General features: G+C 42.3%; 2 protein-coding genes across 6 annotated transcripts in view; one reads left to right on the plus strand and one right to left on the minus strand.

Moving 5' to 3' along the window:
• Positions 1-9,402, plus strand: part of SLC41A2 (solute carrier family 41 member 2) — an 87,145-nt gene extending 77,743 nt beyond the window's left edge. Inside the window, exons 11-12 of one of the 3 annotated variants that reach the window (XR_010438687.1) lie at positions 1,402-1,650; positions 9,274-9,402. Coding sequence is in view for 1 of the 3 variants with exons in the window: in XM_064702551.1 (XP_064558621.1) it covers positions 1,402-1,485 (84 nt within the window). In the remaining 2 variants the exon portion in view is untranslated. Of the gene's footprint in view, positions 1-1,401; positions 1,992-9,273 lie in introns of those variants that run through there. The other 2 variants (XR_010438688.1, XM_064702551.1) reach the window with 2 other exon arrangements.
• The window catches only part of CHST11 (carbohydrate sulfotransferase 11), a 162,221-nt gene that overhangs the window by 24,958 nt on the left and 120,952 nt on the right, over positions 1-16,311 (minus strand). The window lies entirely within an intron of this gene.

Here is a 16,311-nt window from a genome sequence, read left to right on the forward strand (position 1 = left end):
TGAGAACTGCAAACAGATGAGAAGAGTCTGATGTCTAGATCAACACACTGACAGTACTCTGCAGGTGCCTTCTCTGATGCTGGGGTTTGTTTTAAGATCTCTCACTTCGAAGAACATAAGAGAGACATCGAGGGTTGGTAAGTTCTGACCTGAAGACATTTTCCCAACATTACAGGTCATTGTTTCCTGCCTCTGCAGACACCAGAAGCCAATGGGACATTCATGCCAAGGCAGCTATTTCATGCTCTGAGTAACATTCCAATTTCTGTTACCAGATTTTTGGAACAGCAAGTTCTTATTTTGGGCAAATCCCATGTGAAAGGCATGCTTCAGTAGACAGATGGATATCCTCAGTTTATTGATATAGCATAACTATTCTTAGATGCACAAACAGCTACCGTCTTGTGCTTCGTATGTTAAAACTAGTATTGCAGAATCCTGTTAATGCAATAGAGCAATACAGATATTGCAAGGGAAAGAGGAATGCTCTTATCTCAATACTCTAATTTTGATCAAAAAGATTAGCTGCTTTACACTTCATGGTTCAGATGAACTGCAGTGTAAGTGGCTGGGAGACTTTATCATAGGTAAGAGGAAGAGGTGCCTCCAATGGAAATTTCTGTATTACACAATCACATCAATTTCCACATTGTACACAATGGCTACAAGACAGAATATTGTCTGGGGGTGCATGCAAATGTGTGGGAATGCCCAGGCAGAAGTTTATGGGCCGATCTATGGAGAATCAGAACAAAAACCTTCCTGTTTCTACCAGTGATTTATACCGGGCTGCAGCAGGCTGACATTTTTTTTGTATGCATAGACTCTGGGAATCTGAGCACAAAATTTCTGCTTTCAGATCCATAATGCCCAGAGGATCAGGTAATGTCAATGAAATTCCCTCTCGGGGACCAAATAAAACATGAGAGAGAAAGATGGGTACAGAGACCTGAGAGAGAAATTCTTGCCCTGCAGTTGGAAAGGCTGTTTTCTGGATGGTGCTCAGGAAAATGCCTGGCTCATGCCACTGTCAGTCACTGCACAACAGAGGCACTGGGTTTCCACTACCTTGGACCTTTTTCCAGCCATATGTATGAAGAGGATCAGATTAAAATTTCCAGGCCTTCAGGCAGGCAGCCCAGCACACAGCTGGGACTTGCACCAGAGGCAGGGTTATGTCCTATTTTCAAGCCCCAGTTGGGTGTGACATTGAGCAATCAGGGAAAGGTGTCCCTGCTCATTGTAAGGGGGTGGAACTAGGTGATCTGCAAGGTCTCATCCAGCCAAAATCATTCTATGATTCTATGAATAGTGACCTGCATTACAGCAGGCCGCATGGACATATTCCATGTTCATCTCTCAGACATGATGTGTTTGTTTGTTTGTTTGTTGGTTTGTCAGGCCCACCAGATGGAGAATCACATAACAAAACTACTCTGCAATGTGATAGCAGCATTTCCCTTCCTGTCGAGAACCACAGAATAGACAGGGGAAACAGCAGGACCTGGACGATGGAAAATAAGGTTTCCTGACCCCTGGGCATCCCTACCTTGGCCCTGGATTGACTGTGCATGAGCAAGAGAAGAGCCCATAATAGTTGCTACCTCGTCATCATCATCTACATCATCAGACCCAGCTGGGCATGCTGAGGTTGGTCACATCTTTTGAACCCCTTTAAGGGTGGCAACTCCACCGCTTTTCCAAGCAGGCTGTTCCAACGCCTGACAACACTTTCAGTAAAGACATTTCTCCCACTATCTTATCTAAAACTCACTTGACACAACTTGAGGCCATTTCCTCTTGTCCTGTTACTGGGAGAAGAGACTCACTCCCCACCTGGCTACAACCTCTTGTCAGGTACTTGTGGAGAACAAGAAGGTTCCCTGTCTGCCTCCTTTTCTTCAAGCTAAACAACCCCAGCTCCCTCAGATGCTCCCCACAGGACTTATGCTCTAAAAAGTACACATATTGCCCCAAATACGTATGAAAACAAAAAAAAACAAAATTCACCAGGCTTTTTTTCCTAAGCAAAATTCACTTTATGAAAATTCTATGAGTGATTTCAGTTGAAAATAACAGGCCTAGTGCAAAGCCCCTTTAAGATTTTACCCTGCTGCAAATCCCACAGCCTGGACATACTGTCAAACTGTGCAAACGTTACCACGCATTACTGCTCTGTGGGTTAATAGTGTTCAGCATTGGCCTGAGCTCTGCTCCCACCAAAGTCATGCCAATGAGATTAACTCCTCACTTCAGTGGGGAATTAATTATTATAATGGTGAGTGCTGGTTGAAAAATCTCACTTCTTTTGCATTGTAGGCTGTTTGGGTTTTTTCCTTAATTTTTATATTTCAATTGGGAAAGGCAAAGTTGGTAGAATTATAGAAAAAATAGCAAAGAAATATTGGAGTCATGCCGCAATACCTGAATAACTGTCAAGGCTCATCTAACCATTTACTCCCCATCTAAATGGGGTCTGTAAATAAACATTGAACAAATATATAACCCATGTGCTGAATTTTATTTTTGCTATAATAATAAAAGCCATGGAGAGAGATTCAGGATAACATGACTCCTCACTTGACTGCACACAAACAGCATTTATTACATTCTGATGATGCATTTAGCCCTCAGAGTACAAAGAGTTTAACCTTTTTTTCCTTTTTCTTTCTGCATCAATTTGCATGAGAAGTACAGAGCATTTAGTCTTTGAATTAATCAAAATATCTCTGGCTGCACTGAAAAAATATATTTGAATACATGAATAAATAATATATTGAGTAAAGTAATGAAACTCATTTAAAATGATGCCGAGAATGAGGTCATAGTTTTTATTAAATGTGACATTTTCCACACTGTTTACACTGTAAGAGATAACGGCCTATATATTTTAAAGTGGGTACAAACCATCAAAAATCAACTTCAGATAAAATAAAGCAGCTAAATTTTCAGCTGGCTCTGGGCTTTTAACCTGATATTCTGAAAGTCAGGTTAACATGATTCAAGATGAAACTTGGGCTAATGTGTCTAGGATGAAAATCTTCATTTAAAAAAAAAGGAGCCACCTAATTGCTAGGCAGTCCTAAGGACTAAAAGTGCAACTGAAAGGTCAATCTGGCTAAAGCTGTCAGACACCTACTCTCAGATAAAAATATTTCATCTAGTACTTGCATTTCAGCAACAGACATATCATAAGCACAATATACTGATTATAAAGAAAAATGTTAAGCTCATACAAAATCCTGTTCCTGGAAGCCAGCAGAGAGTAAACAGGAACTGAACTTGTAAAGCTCTCATGAAAACCCACCAATCCACATATAAAATCTATTCACCAGCTGACATGAAGACAAGTCTATTTTACTTGGCTGCTTAAAGCCATTGCTAGTCCATAAAAGTCAGCAAACAAAAATGTGAGTGAAGCAGGTATAAGAAATGAGCTCAATTAATTTGGAAATAGAAGAGGAAGAAAGGAAGAAGAAAAGGGACACCTTAAATACTGAAATCCATGGAATAGGCCCTGTTACTGCCATCACCTCACTCACATCCCAGCAGCCTGCAGTGAGGAAGGGCTGGACACAAACAATGCATGGTAGCAGCCGGTTGCCAGATTGTTTTCATTTGCTGCAGTCTGCTCAGGGTTCATGTCAATTAGTACAGGCTAAGCAGCATTTCATTAAAAACATAATGAAAACCCTAACTCTAACACAGACTTATACAGTTGCCTATTACCACCATATTTGAGTGCTGTAATTAAAACAGACCTTCATTATGCTTCACCTCTTGTACCTGTGACCCCAAAGGCTTCATAATATTTAGCAGCTACATGAAACACCCCTTCATGATCTCTTTGTTATCACCCCCATGCTTTCAGATGGCTGACAGGATGGAGTTTCTCAGATCAAAACGATCCAACAGCATAGCAATATTTGGGGTAACTGGAAACGTTTGCTGTGCCCTGCTCTTTCTTCCAAGGTAGTGGGGGGAAAGGTTACTTGACCACTGATGTGTCATATACTGTGCAGTCACAGTAAAATAGATTAAATACTGAGACCACTTGATGTAGGTAACTGACTAAGGGGATTAATATGCCAGCCTTTTTCAGCTGAAAGTGTTCCAAGTACAAAGCTACTCTATATACTGACCAGGTTGGCCAAACTCATCTCTGCACCTGAGCAATGGTCTGCCATGTCCATCCCTGGGGCCAGTGCCATGCAGTCCTCTCCTAGTCAGTCCCTGGACGTGGTTTGCCCACCCTGGACCATCTGCATGGTCTGGACACAGCAGTCCTGATCAGGAGGTGAGGCAGCTGAGCTGCAGGAAAGCAATCTGTGCCCTGGCAGCTCATCTCTGGGCCAGAGAGCAGACTGGCTCTCTTTGCCTGCTGTTGAATTTCAAGCTTTTTGTTCACTCTAAAAAGTAAAATGTTTTGATTTATACTCTGATACGCTTTTGAGTTTAAAAGCCTTTTTGGTCTTTTGGTTTGCAGTAAGTAGAACACTTGATGTTGCCAATCAATTTAACCTTTTCATTGAAACCTTTATAAATCTAATGCATCCCAATGCACTCGATTTTCCTGTATGGTGGAGTTATTTGGCTAAAGCAACACTCACAAAGCACAATGCAAGCAGTAATCTTGGGAAGTCATAAGGATTAGTGATGGAACGATCTGCAATGTGGCTGGCCCATGGAACATGGAACAGAGAAAGAGCTCAAAGTCCTTATCTGGCTATACATAAATCTTCCTCATCAACAAGAAATGATTCATTTAGTCCCACAATAACTCAAGTTGAAGGCTGCCTTTAGGTTGTGGAAACCCTTCTCCATCTAGAAGTGCTGAGGCCCAGCAAGCCCTCCCTCCACAGCAGGCCTGAGAGGAGCTTCCAGTGGTAGGAATGCACAAGTGGTTTCCACTGATCTGCTCAGGTATTTCAGCAGCAGAGGAAGTAGGTGGAAGAGGAGTTTGGGAGACATTCTTGGCAAACTGGTGAGGCACTGAACACAGGAACAGCATGATTTATGGACCCATGGGAGCAATCCAGGTTGCAAGTCAGTGCCAATCACACTGCTATGAATGGTGACAAAGAAGTCACAGAAGCAGGACAGAAGTGCTTTCTCAGTTCCAGCCAGTTAACCCTGGCACACTACAGACGGCAAATCTCAATGATTTCTCCAAAGTCATTTTATTAAACCCCTGCCTTTAGGAATAATTAGGTAAATGAGGTGAATGAAGTACGACCTCCAATGGAAAAATCAATGCTTTCTGGATACATTTCACATATCTGGCATTAGGTAAAATAGCATTGCTTTAGGGCATCCCTCCACCCCAATCCTTCCTTTTCAGTCTGAAAAATTAGTACCTTATATCCCCTTTAATTAACTCTTGTTTAGCCAATAATGCCACTAACTGCCATGTCATAGCTCTTGTTTATGCCATTAGAATGATGATTTATGCTTGATACAAGCACAGAAGTCCAAAAATACATGTGCAAAACCATTCCAACAAGCACCCCTGCTCAGAGGGGACCTGGTAACTGAGACCCCAATGATGTCATTAGTATTATTAAATAATGCCCACCTTGCTAAATGCCATCCTCTGTTACCTGACATCCCCCCTCAGATTCTCTGAGCACAAAGTGTTCACCACCCCCTTTTAGTCTCACAGGGAAGTATCCTCACTCCAGGAGTGCTTCTGACAAGAATGCAAATTCAATCCTGAATTTTTGTGAGGCCGAGGTTGGGATTGGACACTGTTGGACAGTTAGACCCCAGACATCCTGGGATTAGGTTTGAGAGCCAGTGTTAAGCCCTCTCTGCACTGACATGATGAGCTTCAGAAATTCTCATGAAGCTTCTTGACAGGAGTCCTCAGGCAACACTGCCTGGAATGCAGGTCTGTCCCTCAGGCTAAGGGTGCATGTGACTCAGTGCGAAGTTAAACAAATGAAATTAGATTTGTTGTTTTGGGGTTTTTTTGGGTTATTTTCTCCCCACTGGTTTCTGGAAAAGCTGGAGCATGAAGATCTTCCAGGACAGGGTTTGCCAGCAGAAGATGCCACTTGGGATGTTGCCCAGGACTGGGTGGCAGAAGTCACCATATTATAGACAGTTAAAGGCGAATAAATGAAATGAAAGCAATGGAAACTATGCAAGTACAAAGATATAAAAATGAGCAGAACTGACAACCTAGAGGCACAACCCCTGCTTACAACCAGGCAACAAGACAGAGCACACCCCAGTGGTGTTGACAGAAAAGGAAAGTTTCCCATCCTGGCTGCCTCCTACCAAGGTCAAAATGGACAGATGCTATGTACATTTCATGAGAAAACCAGGATTTTAATTTTTTTTTAAAAAGAGTACCTGAGAATAATGCCTCTTATGACCAAGAGCTTTTACAGCTCTGGGTAAGGAGCATTAATCCTCAGTCTGAGTTTTCTCCTCCTACAAGATGTTGGCAATTCCTGCTGCTACATCAATTGGAGAATAGTATGCATTTTCCCAGCATTTACAAAATTAAATACACCGTGCTGCTTGATTTATTCCTCTTACTCTTGATACAAATCACACTAAGCTGTGATTCATGTTTTAATATTGATCCTGTAATTAGTTGAGTGTAGGTAAGCCTTCATGGTAGCTGTAGTCCTACATTTACTCACTTGGATGACATTGTAATATTGTGTTTAGATGCTAAACCTTTACAAAGAACCCTTTTTCACACTGTGGTAACAGCCTGAGGTAATGATACCTTACCTGAGCTAAACTTCTCATACAACTTGCTTCACCCCCCTCGCACACATCCAGATGGGACATGAACAGTACCATCCTTGTCACATAAGCTCTTTCCATTCCCTGGGGATGGATCACTCATCCTTCCACTGAAGAGCATAATGGGATTTGGAGAGTGTGGAACCCTGGATCCCATGAAGAGCCATCCTACTGAGCACTGCCAAGAAGCCTCCACCTCTAACCACAAGGCTGCCAGGCTGCTATGGCCAATCCTGCTGGCTACAGTTGCCAGCAGCCCCTGTCAGCACCATGGGTGGCTGTTGGAGACGTGGGGATGGCAAGCAGCTCCTTCTGCTAGGCTCTGGAGCAGCTCAGTTATGGCCACCAAACCCAGCAGCATTCCTCCACCCCTTCAAAGCCTCCTGCCAGGAGCCTCAAGGAGCTGAGCTCTGTATCAGATGGTGCAAACCTCCAACCCTTCCATCTGAGCTTCCCTGGCCCATCATCGCGTTACACCTGCACAGGGGCCCTCTTCTTCCTACAGAGACAGGAGCAGAATTTTCTCTGCAGTAAAGGAGCTCTTCAGCTTCAGAGAAATTCACTTTAGATATCAAGAGAACTAGAAATCCATTAGGTAAAGCTTAAAAAGAAAAAAGTATGTAACTGTAATCAGTCTGGTACGGTAGTGTATGTATAAAGTTCTGGATCAAACTGGACTTCTGGCAACAAATACTATCATAGAAACAACAACAAATCCTGCCAAATTTTGCTACTTGCTGGGAAATTATCATTTAGCAGATTAAACCAAGTCTATACATCCAGCTTTTTCACCACTACCAGCATATGCCCCCAGACAAAATACTAAACACCCATTTTATCCATTACACTGAGTCCTTGGTTATTTTGGGCTTCATTTTCAATCACACTCACAAAGCACAATTGCATGTTTTCATATGGTCTTTTTCACAAAGGTAAATTCTTTTCATGACAACTGATTGCGAAGCAAACCAGAAACACAGCCAGTAACACAGACCCATTTTAGACATTCACCACTTCTACTGGCATCATTCTCTAAGTTGGAATAGGCTTTGCCTTTCATTCAGGAAAGAGAAGGGAGCTGTTTGTATGGATGGACATTACAGGCACTGTCTGCCTCAGAGTACACATGTCTGAACTGGCACTCAGCTGATTTACTTAGTGGCCTGCAGAAATCACATATTACAGATCTAATTTACATATATTTTGGAGAAAATGTCAGACTCCAACTTAGCTCATCATCTTGACAGAGCTGTGCACTTAAGCATGCGTTTAGCATTAAGCCTGTGCTTAGTCGTTGTGAAAATCAAGCAGCTGTTCTGTCACTTTGAAGAACTGTGCCTTCTGCTTTTTTAAGAAATAGCTACAAAAAGTAATAGAAAAACTTACTCCATCCCCTGTTAAGTGCTAAGAATCTTGGGGGTCCTTACAAAATCATCACCATCAGTATCTCTTTCCATGACTGCTATGGTTTCTCAACACACAAGAGTGCAATTATCTTCACATTTTGAGGGCAAATGTGTGATTTCAGAGAATCTTGCCATGTGGTATGTGCCACTTGATTTCTCATAAAAAGTATTAGCTGCTACACAAACATCATCCTATATTGATACTCCCTTTAAAAGGTTAAGAAGTACATCAGGAAGGCTTTGTGATCCAAAGTGTTGCTACAAAACTTGAGATGGAAACCAAGAAATAGTGCTGCACTAATTACAAATTTGTAATTCCCATCTTCCCAAACGAGGTTGTGGGAATGGAGAATTACATATCTTGGAGCATGTGCCTTCCTTGAGGAAGTTATCTTGAAACTGGTTGCTCATGTGTTTGAGAAGGACAATAAATATTCTAGATCAGGACAATAAATGTTCTAATTTGGTCAGACTGATTGAGGCTTCAGCTCCAGACTGGTTCAGGGGACCAGATTTTCCTACACTGATGTCTACAACCACATTTGCTCCCATTAGCAAGCAGAGAACAGCATCCCCTGCAGCAATAACATACTTGGGCAGTAGTCTATGTATTCTACTGAGTATTTTTTGACATTTTATGAGATAAAGGAGAGCCAGCACCATTTGATCAATTCTTCTCCTGTGTCAAACATCCTTGCTAGCCATGGACGCTGCCTGTCCCCTGCAGTGGATCTGCTGTGAGGCACAGCTGAGAGCAGCCACCCTGCTCACATCTTCCCCACACAAGCACGGCATGACAGCAAAACTACATGCTCACCAAGCATCTCTCTTCCTAACACACATGCACTAGAATCCAACAAAAGAACATTTCAGAGGCACATAAAGCAAGACTCCTTGAGCTTTTGCAAAGAAAACCTGGTTCTAGGCCCTGAAAAATAATGCTAGGGATGGGTAAATGCAGAGTTGTCTTTCGGTTACTGGGACTGTAAGCTACAGCTCTCCCAAAATGTTAGGTTTGCACTATGATTTAGATACTGGACATATTGCTTACATGGTAGACAGAAAAGGAATTATAATGTCATATGTTGTTTTCTGTCCTTCACAGAACCATGGAATCATTTGCTTGGAAAAGACCTTTAAGACCATCGGGTCCGACCCTCAATTTGCTTTCTAATGTCTATGAAAGTGCACCCTGAGAGAAAACCTCCTCTTACAAGCTACTGGAAATACCACTGGCAAGGTCTAGAATGGTTCCACACATAGAACAGTAGCCAAAAGGCCTCACATCTCTTGTGCAAACAAAGGATGTTGGGTGCCCAGGGAAGGAAAGCTGAAGCACATGCCAACACTGGCTCCTGTTCTAAGCCATGCATTAGTTTGGCTCAAGTTAGAAAGGCCCATGGGCCACATAAAACTACACAATCAAAGTCTATTCTATAACACCCAGAGGGACTGTGTTAAGGTTACCAGGCATCTCTAATCCTGCTCTTTCTTAAGTTCTCAGAGACTGACTTTTTTCCTTGCATTCTTGCATACAGCCCTGTTTAACCTGAAGTTAGTGAAGACTGTGACTTTTATAAGCAACGGAACAAAGATGAGTCAAGGGAATAATTATGTTATGGCAACAGGTGAGGCTCCAAAGAGAAAACAGACGTCCTCAGATGTGCTAAGAAAATTGTTCTAAATTATACTATTTGTGAAAAAATTTGAGAAGTGTCAATATAGGGAAAATCACAAAGATTAAGAGGAATTATTTCCTTTAGCCAGCTATCCATGATAGATGATCTTTTGCTAATCCCTTTAAGCACTCTACAACAGGAACGCATACAAATGCACTTAAAGAATACAAAGAGGTTTTCCCTCTGCAAGAACAACAATGTAGGTCCAAAAATGCATGATCCTCAGGATGCTGACTATTGTGGTCAATTACTGGAATGGGAACAGCAGGTCATGAGAGACAACAGAGCTCTTATTCTTGGAACTAAATACAGTTATTTCCAAAGCCGAACTCACAAAACTGACTCATAGACCTGTTAGTCGAATCACGATCAACAAGTTCCCAGATATAGCTGAACTGTAGGAAATAAGAACAAGTTACTGCTCACAGGACTCTTTTCAGCTGAAGTTCACCTCTGGCAGACCATTGTATCTCCTGGAACTTCAGGGGGGGGACATAAAGCTAACTGAAGATAGCATCTTGAGAGATCAGGGTTTACTCACTGTCAGTTCTGCACAGTGATTAGGTATTTAACAATACTGCTTCTTCCCTAGGGCTCTGATCTGTGGATCTGTGGGCTTCAAAACCTCAAGACAAGGTCAGCTTTACTGAGCTAGAATAACAAAAAACCAAAACAAACCAAGACCAAACAAACAAAAACAGCTCTGGGCAAAGCCATTTTTTCACTTGTGGAATAGACAGTCTCAAGGCTGAAGGCAGTGATAGTGGGATGGCACCAAACTCAGAGCTAAAGTCTAACCCAAGAGAGCAGATGTGCTGTTGGTGCAATCAGCTAGAAAAAGAAGTATCAGAGCAAAACTGTTCTGTGTTGTCCAAGAGGATAAGTGCTTGTAGCCTTATGAAATTGTCAGGAACTCAGCATAACATTTACAGAGATATACACTGAATTACAAAGCCACAGATGAAACCCTGAGCAATAGATATATTCCTATTGAGTGTTTTTATTAAGCAAAAGTCACATTCAAGACAACAGAACAGTCTGTGATGACTTTGATCACTACAAATAAGCCTCTGTTGCTAAGTTAGCTCAGGTCACTGGCTGCCCTGCTCAGCTGAGGCTGATTTTGAGCGGACATCCTGCAAAACTTTACTAGAGACAGTACATCCTCATGTGTACATCACATGGAGCACCAGACACAGCAATGCCTTGTTGGAGAAAATCACCCAGTCTCCTGGGCTTCCACGAGTAGCTCTTTGGCAGTCAACACAGTGAGGTCTGTTTGCATTTCTGGGCACACTGAGTAGCAAAAGGTCCTGAAGCAAAATGAGAAGAATATCCTTGCTTGAGAGCAGGATGGTCATTTCAGGACCCTTGTTACAGAGAGGGCCAGTCAGCATCTGGAAGCAAAGATGTACCTGAGTATATTTCCAGGTGGGCCTGCTGCCCCAACTCCTACTTGCCACGACACCCAGAAGGGCAGGTTTTGTGTGTGGCCAAGGACTCAAGAATCATTTGAACTGATGCTGCAGAGAAGATAAAATCTCAGCCTGTAGCCCATGGAAGTTCTCTGTTACACGAATTCAGTTGCTGAAACACGAGACAAATGGATGATATTTCACACACCTGGGACTTATTTAGTGCAGCAGCCGGTGATGTTACAAGATCAGCAATTAACATATCCACATCTCACTCTGGAAGACACTGTTTTTCAGGCCAAGGCTGAGATCACTCCCAAGGACATCTGTTTACTCATTCCTCAATCTCTACTAACTGCCGTGTAAGCACTGCACATCACATAAATATACGGCAGATGAGTGCTTTCATGATCACTGTTTTATAAAGAGGCTCTAGCAACTTTTAAATAACCTCTACTAAATGATGTTGTAATGTATGAAAGGGTTCCTCTTACTTTCTGAGTTCCCAGCATAACACAACAGATTAGCTTAATCCCAGTGGATATAAAATGCAATGATTCTGCCATAGCAGAATTTATGCACTGGAAATTACAAGCCCTTAACATCAGCCACAGTAATTACTGCAGGAAGTGAATCAGAAACACAGGGCCTGGGAAGGGTCTTTCAAGGAAAGAAACTCATCAGCCTCAGGGTGATGGGGGGCTAGCTCATGCCTCTGTCCCTCACTTGCCCTCAGCCTGCCATTACTTGAAATAGCTAAAGAGGGCAGATGATAATGGAGATGCACAAACGGAAGTAGGCATGTGTGCTAAGGCTGAGAGCCATTGTTAAAGGCATTCCACTCTCACCTGCTTTGCCTCTGTTATCCTGTCCACACCAGGGCTGCCCCATGCACATGCTCAAAAGTGAGTGGAAGAGCTCAGGGTGCCTCTCAAGCCAGCCTGGGACGTGTTTTGGTGGAGCCTGTACTGACACAACTCACTGCAGGCAATGGGGTCTTTGTTGTCTGTTCTAAAAACACCGGGACTTCAAGGTGAGCACACAGCTGTGTGTCAGGCACATCTTATAGATATTTGCAGGTGCTTCTCCACATGCTGCTACCTCTACAGAAGAGGGAAAAGCTCTCAAAAGAGGCAAAATTAGCAAAAAGGTCTTCTCTGGATCTTAAAAGAGGACGCAGATTATGCGCTAGCCTTCCACAGAGGAATGATTTTCATATGCCATTTCCTATCTTCTTGTCAAGTATCTGATCCTGGTTTTAGCCTCTATTGTTATTTAGAAAAATACTCCTCCTGTACTCCTGTGAAAGCCCAAAGTTAACTTTTTGTTGGTTTGGATCCACAGAGGGTCTTTTTTGCCTGTTTTCTGGAGGCAATAACAGATCGTGCCCTCTGAGTTATTTTCCCTTCATGCATATTCATCCAAGGACAGGCGAAGTTTTAAAGCTTCAAGCTAACACCACAGTACCTTTTACAAATTTTTGAACAAATGTTTAGTTTTAAAGCCCAGAAAGGAGAACTAAGAGACCATCATTTGCTAAACAAACTCACTTGCCATCAAAAGAGAAGAGAAAGGAATTATATACCTTCATAAAAGTCAGCGAGTCATTAAGGAAAGGAGGAGAAAAACGTAGATAGTGTTTAACATACTTCGAAGGATTCCCAAGGGATCTAGCACTACACAGCATGTATTCACACCAACTGCTCTGCCAGACGAAAAATAAGCAGATCCTAGATAACTACTCTTTGTTAAGCCTGTGCTTCTTCCAGAACAGAGATGCCAGATGATTTCTTTGTAGAATCTCATTTTATTTTCATACAGATGCAAAGTATTCAGCAGCTGTAACCCGTATTAAAATGATTCCAGGAGATGACAATGGTGGCCTCTGTGTAAAATAACATACCGTCTTATACTACCTGTACACTAACGACAGACCCTGTAAAATGAGAAGGAATGGTTAACCCCCACGTAAGGCTGGTCCAGGAATCTTACTTTACCAGCATGTAAATGTTACCTCCCACCAGCAAGAACTCCAACAGGAGCTAAGCTTCCAGTTAAGAAAAACGTTTCCACTGTGACCTTCCTTTTGATGTACAGTCAGTGAACCTGTAATTTCATAATCTGTCCTGTTTGGACATGGAGGACATAGTTTGGTCCCCCAAGGCAGATACCTATGTATGTTTGTGTAAGTATTCAGCTCTTCAAGAATTAATATCACTTTGAAATGCTGTTTTTCAGTTCTCAAAACTATTGATCCAATTCCATTTCAGAATTACAAAGAGGGCTGTAATGTAAGCAGGTGCAGCATGAGAGAAGAAGGTATGTACTTCCTCCATTCCCCAACCAGGGGCTGCATAGACCAGCAGGACCTGGGAGAAGCTGCCTCCCAAAGAGGCATTGTGACACCAGGCAGCTGCCCATCAGTATCCTACCTCTGGGCAAGGCTCCCACTGAATGTCAGACCCTTTGGACTGGACACCATGCCTCTCACCTTCTGAAAATCACCTTGGTGGCTGTGCCCAATTCTGCTGTTACCTGGCATACCTATTTCCCTCTGTGTATTTGCAGGCAGCAAAACAGGTCTGCATTTAATGACTTTCAGAAGTGTAAATTCTGCTCTCTATGTCAGAGCTATCAGCAATTGTGTTAGAGCATTAGGATGCATGAGGGAGGTCTCATGTCTGAGCCCCCTGCCTTGTAACCCCAAACTGAAGCTTGATGAAGTCAGAAAAAGTCTTTCATTATTTTCAGTGAGTGTGGATCAGCATCACTTTAAACCTGAATCACAATACCTTCTAAACACAGTCTTTCATACCTGAACTCTGTGCAAAGCTGAACAAAAGGAATATGCTATATATAAATATGTGGAGGAAAGCATTGTGAAATTCTTTATGTTTCTATAATGCTCTGCCTGAATTGAATCTTTTCATTCAGTGCCACATCGAGATAAGAGCCCGTCATTATCTTCCTGCATGCAGTATGAAAAACTAAATCCAGCCTCACTTTCCTGCACATTCTTACTCTTCCTCACCACTGGAATACCAGCTACAAAGGAGAGCACCAAACCTTCCAGCTAGCAAAGCCAGAGTTTGAGTCACTGTTTAAAAATATTATGTAACACTGCAAAGTCTCAGATGCATCCATCTCCTCTGAATTCAATGCAGTTTGGCCCAATAATTATCCTGAAGCAAAAGCAGAGAAAAACATTTAATAAAACCCTCCTCCTTTGCCATCTAATGCTCCATCCTCCCACGCTGCCAGTCAACCACTCTTAAAATTACTCTTCATAAAATTCAATTCCTAGCTTCAGAGAGCTACAAATCCCCTAAAAGTCTAATTATATAATTTCTTGAGCCCATGAAACTGATGCTGTATCTTCTTTAGGTAAGGCCAGGTGCCACATAGAAGCAATTGTCTGCATACTGATGGCTCTAGCCCAAAATCAACATGGAGAAAGTCAGAGACTCTATATGAAGCTAGAAATTAAACTTAATTTTATGAACACATGGATATATTTTTTTTCATGCTCATACAACATTGTCTACAGTGTAACTGGCATACTCCAGGCTCCTCAAGGAAGGCAGGAAGCACCACACAGTACCTGCTGTGTGATTTAATATTGGCTCATTTGTCTAAGGAAAGCCTCACAAATTACAGACAGCATTTGATGGGGAAATTAAAATATCATCTACCTTGCAACTGGTCTGCTGCCAGCTGTATGGATTGCATTTGAGATGCAGCTGCTGTATAAACAGAGCCATTTACCAGCTTCACATAAGACAGACGGTTAAGTAGGTTTCAGCTGCCATATAAAAGATTGTGAAGCTCTACTTGCCTGCAAATACAGTCTTTGCAGAGCCATAAACGTTTTGAAGTCATGCTGCACTCCAAATCCCCCAAACTGGGCCTGAATGGGCTGAGTATATCAAAAGGGTATTATCCAGCTCTTCTGTTGTTGGTAAGAATGCAAGAATGCTAAAAGAAACACTGTTGCCAAACTATGTTTTCTTAAAAGAAATTTGGAGTTTCAACTTCCTCATTTCTCATAATCCTCACAAACCAGGATAGCATGTACCCTGGGAGGTGTTTAACTTGAAACCTGTTGAAACAAAAGGCTCTGGATTTCATCAGTATTATGTCTTTTACTTGCTGCAGGATGGAAAAAAAATCCCTTAACAGTCCCATCAAGCTATTACCTTTGGATCTTGCTCTGACTGCTGCCTCCCCACTCTTGGAGCAAGCTGTTCTGACAAAAGAAAGAGCATGAGTTGCAATTGAGATAATACATAAATAGATCACACTGAGCTGACCAATAAATTTTATTTCAATGCCTTCCCCTGAGGGTGTTTCATTTGTCTGTGGGACATGCACTAGAACAGAGAAGCATTTGGACAAGGAAAAAAAATTGAAATATAACACAAAATTTGTCTGTGATTTTAATAGTAGCAGTTGATTCATGGCATGGGAGGGCGGGGGAGCAGTTCTGTGGCTGTATAACAACGATCATTTTTTTCCAGCATCACCGTAGCAACACTGTAGTTATTGTCAATGAAGCATTTTCATTCGAAGGTGCTATTTTTAGATAATTTTACCTTTCCAGAAGAATTACCCTCTGGGCTGCAATTTATCATGTTTGTTTCTTGGCCCACGGGTGAATTTTAGTGGGACCTTTATTTTATTATTAAAACAAAACCAACCAGCTCTCTTTTTTTCCCCACAGACATGTATGCACTCAAGCTGTTCTGAGCTTAAAGTGTCTCTGCTACAGTTCAGACCTGGCAAGTATCAATGAGGGCTGAGCTTCTGGAGGAACTAAAAACAAAATACCAGCCTCCCTCCCTCCCCCAGCAACCACTGGTAAAGACAAGATGCAGACCAAGTACATTTTCAGCACATGAAAAAACTGGGCTGAGGTTGGGAAAGGGGGAGAAGTGAGAACAGCTGGAGGGAGGCTGAAGACTCAGCCTTCTCCAAGGCTGGAGCTAATGGCTGCAGCAGCCTCCTTAGCCTGGGCCTTATCCTTCTCCTAGCAGCTTTCCAAATCTCAGC

Source organism: Zonotrichia leucophrys, chromosome 1A (genome assembly GCF_028769735.1).
Source record: "Zonotrichia leucophrys gambelii isolate GWCS_2022_RI chromosome 1A, RI_Zleu_2.0, whole genome shotgun sequence".
In the NCBI taxonomy this organism is placed as follows: Eukaryota; Metazoa; Chordata; class Aves; order Passeriformes; family Passerellidae; genus Zonotrichia; species Zonotrichia leucophrys.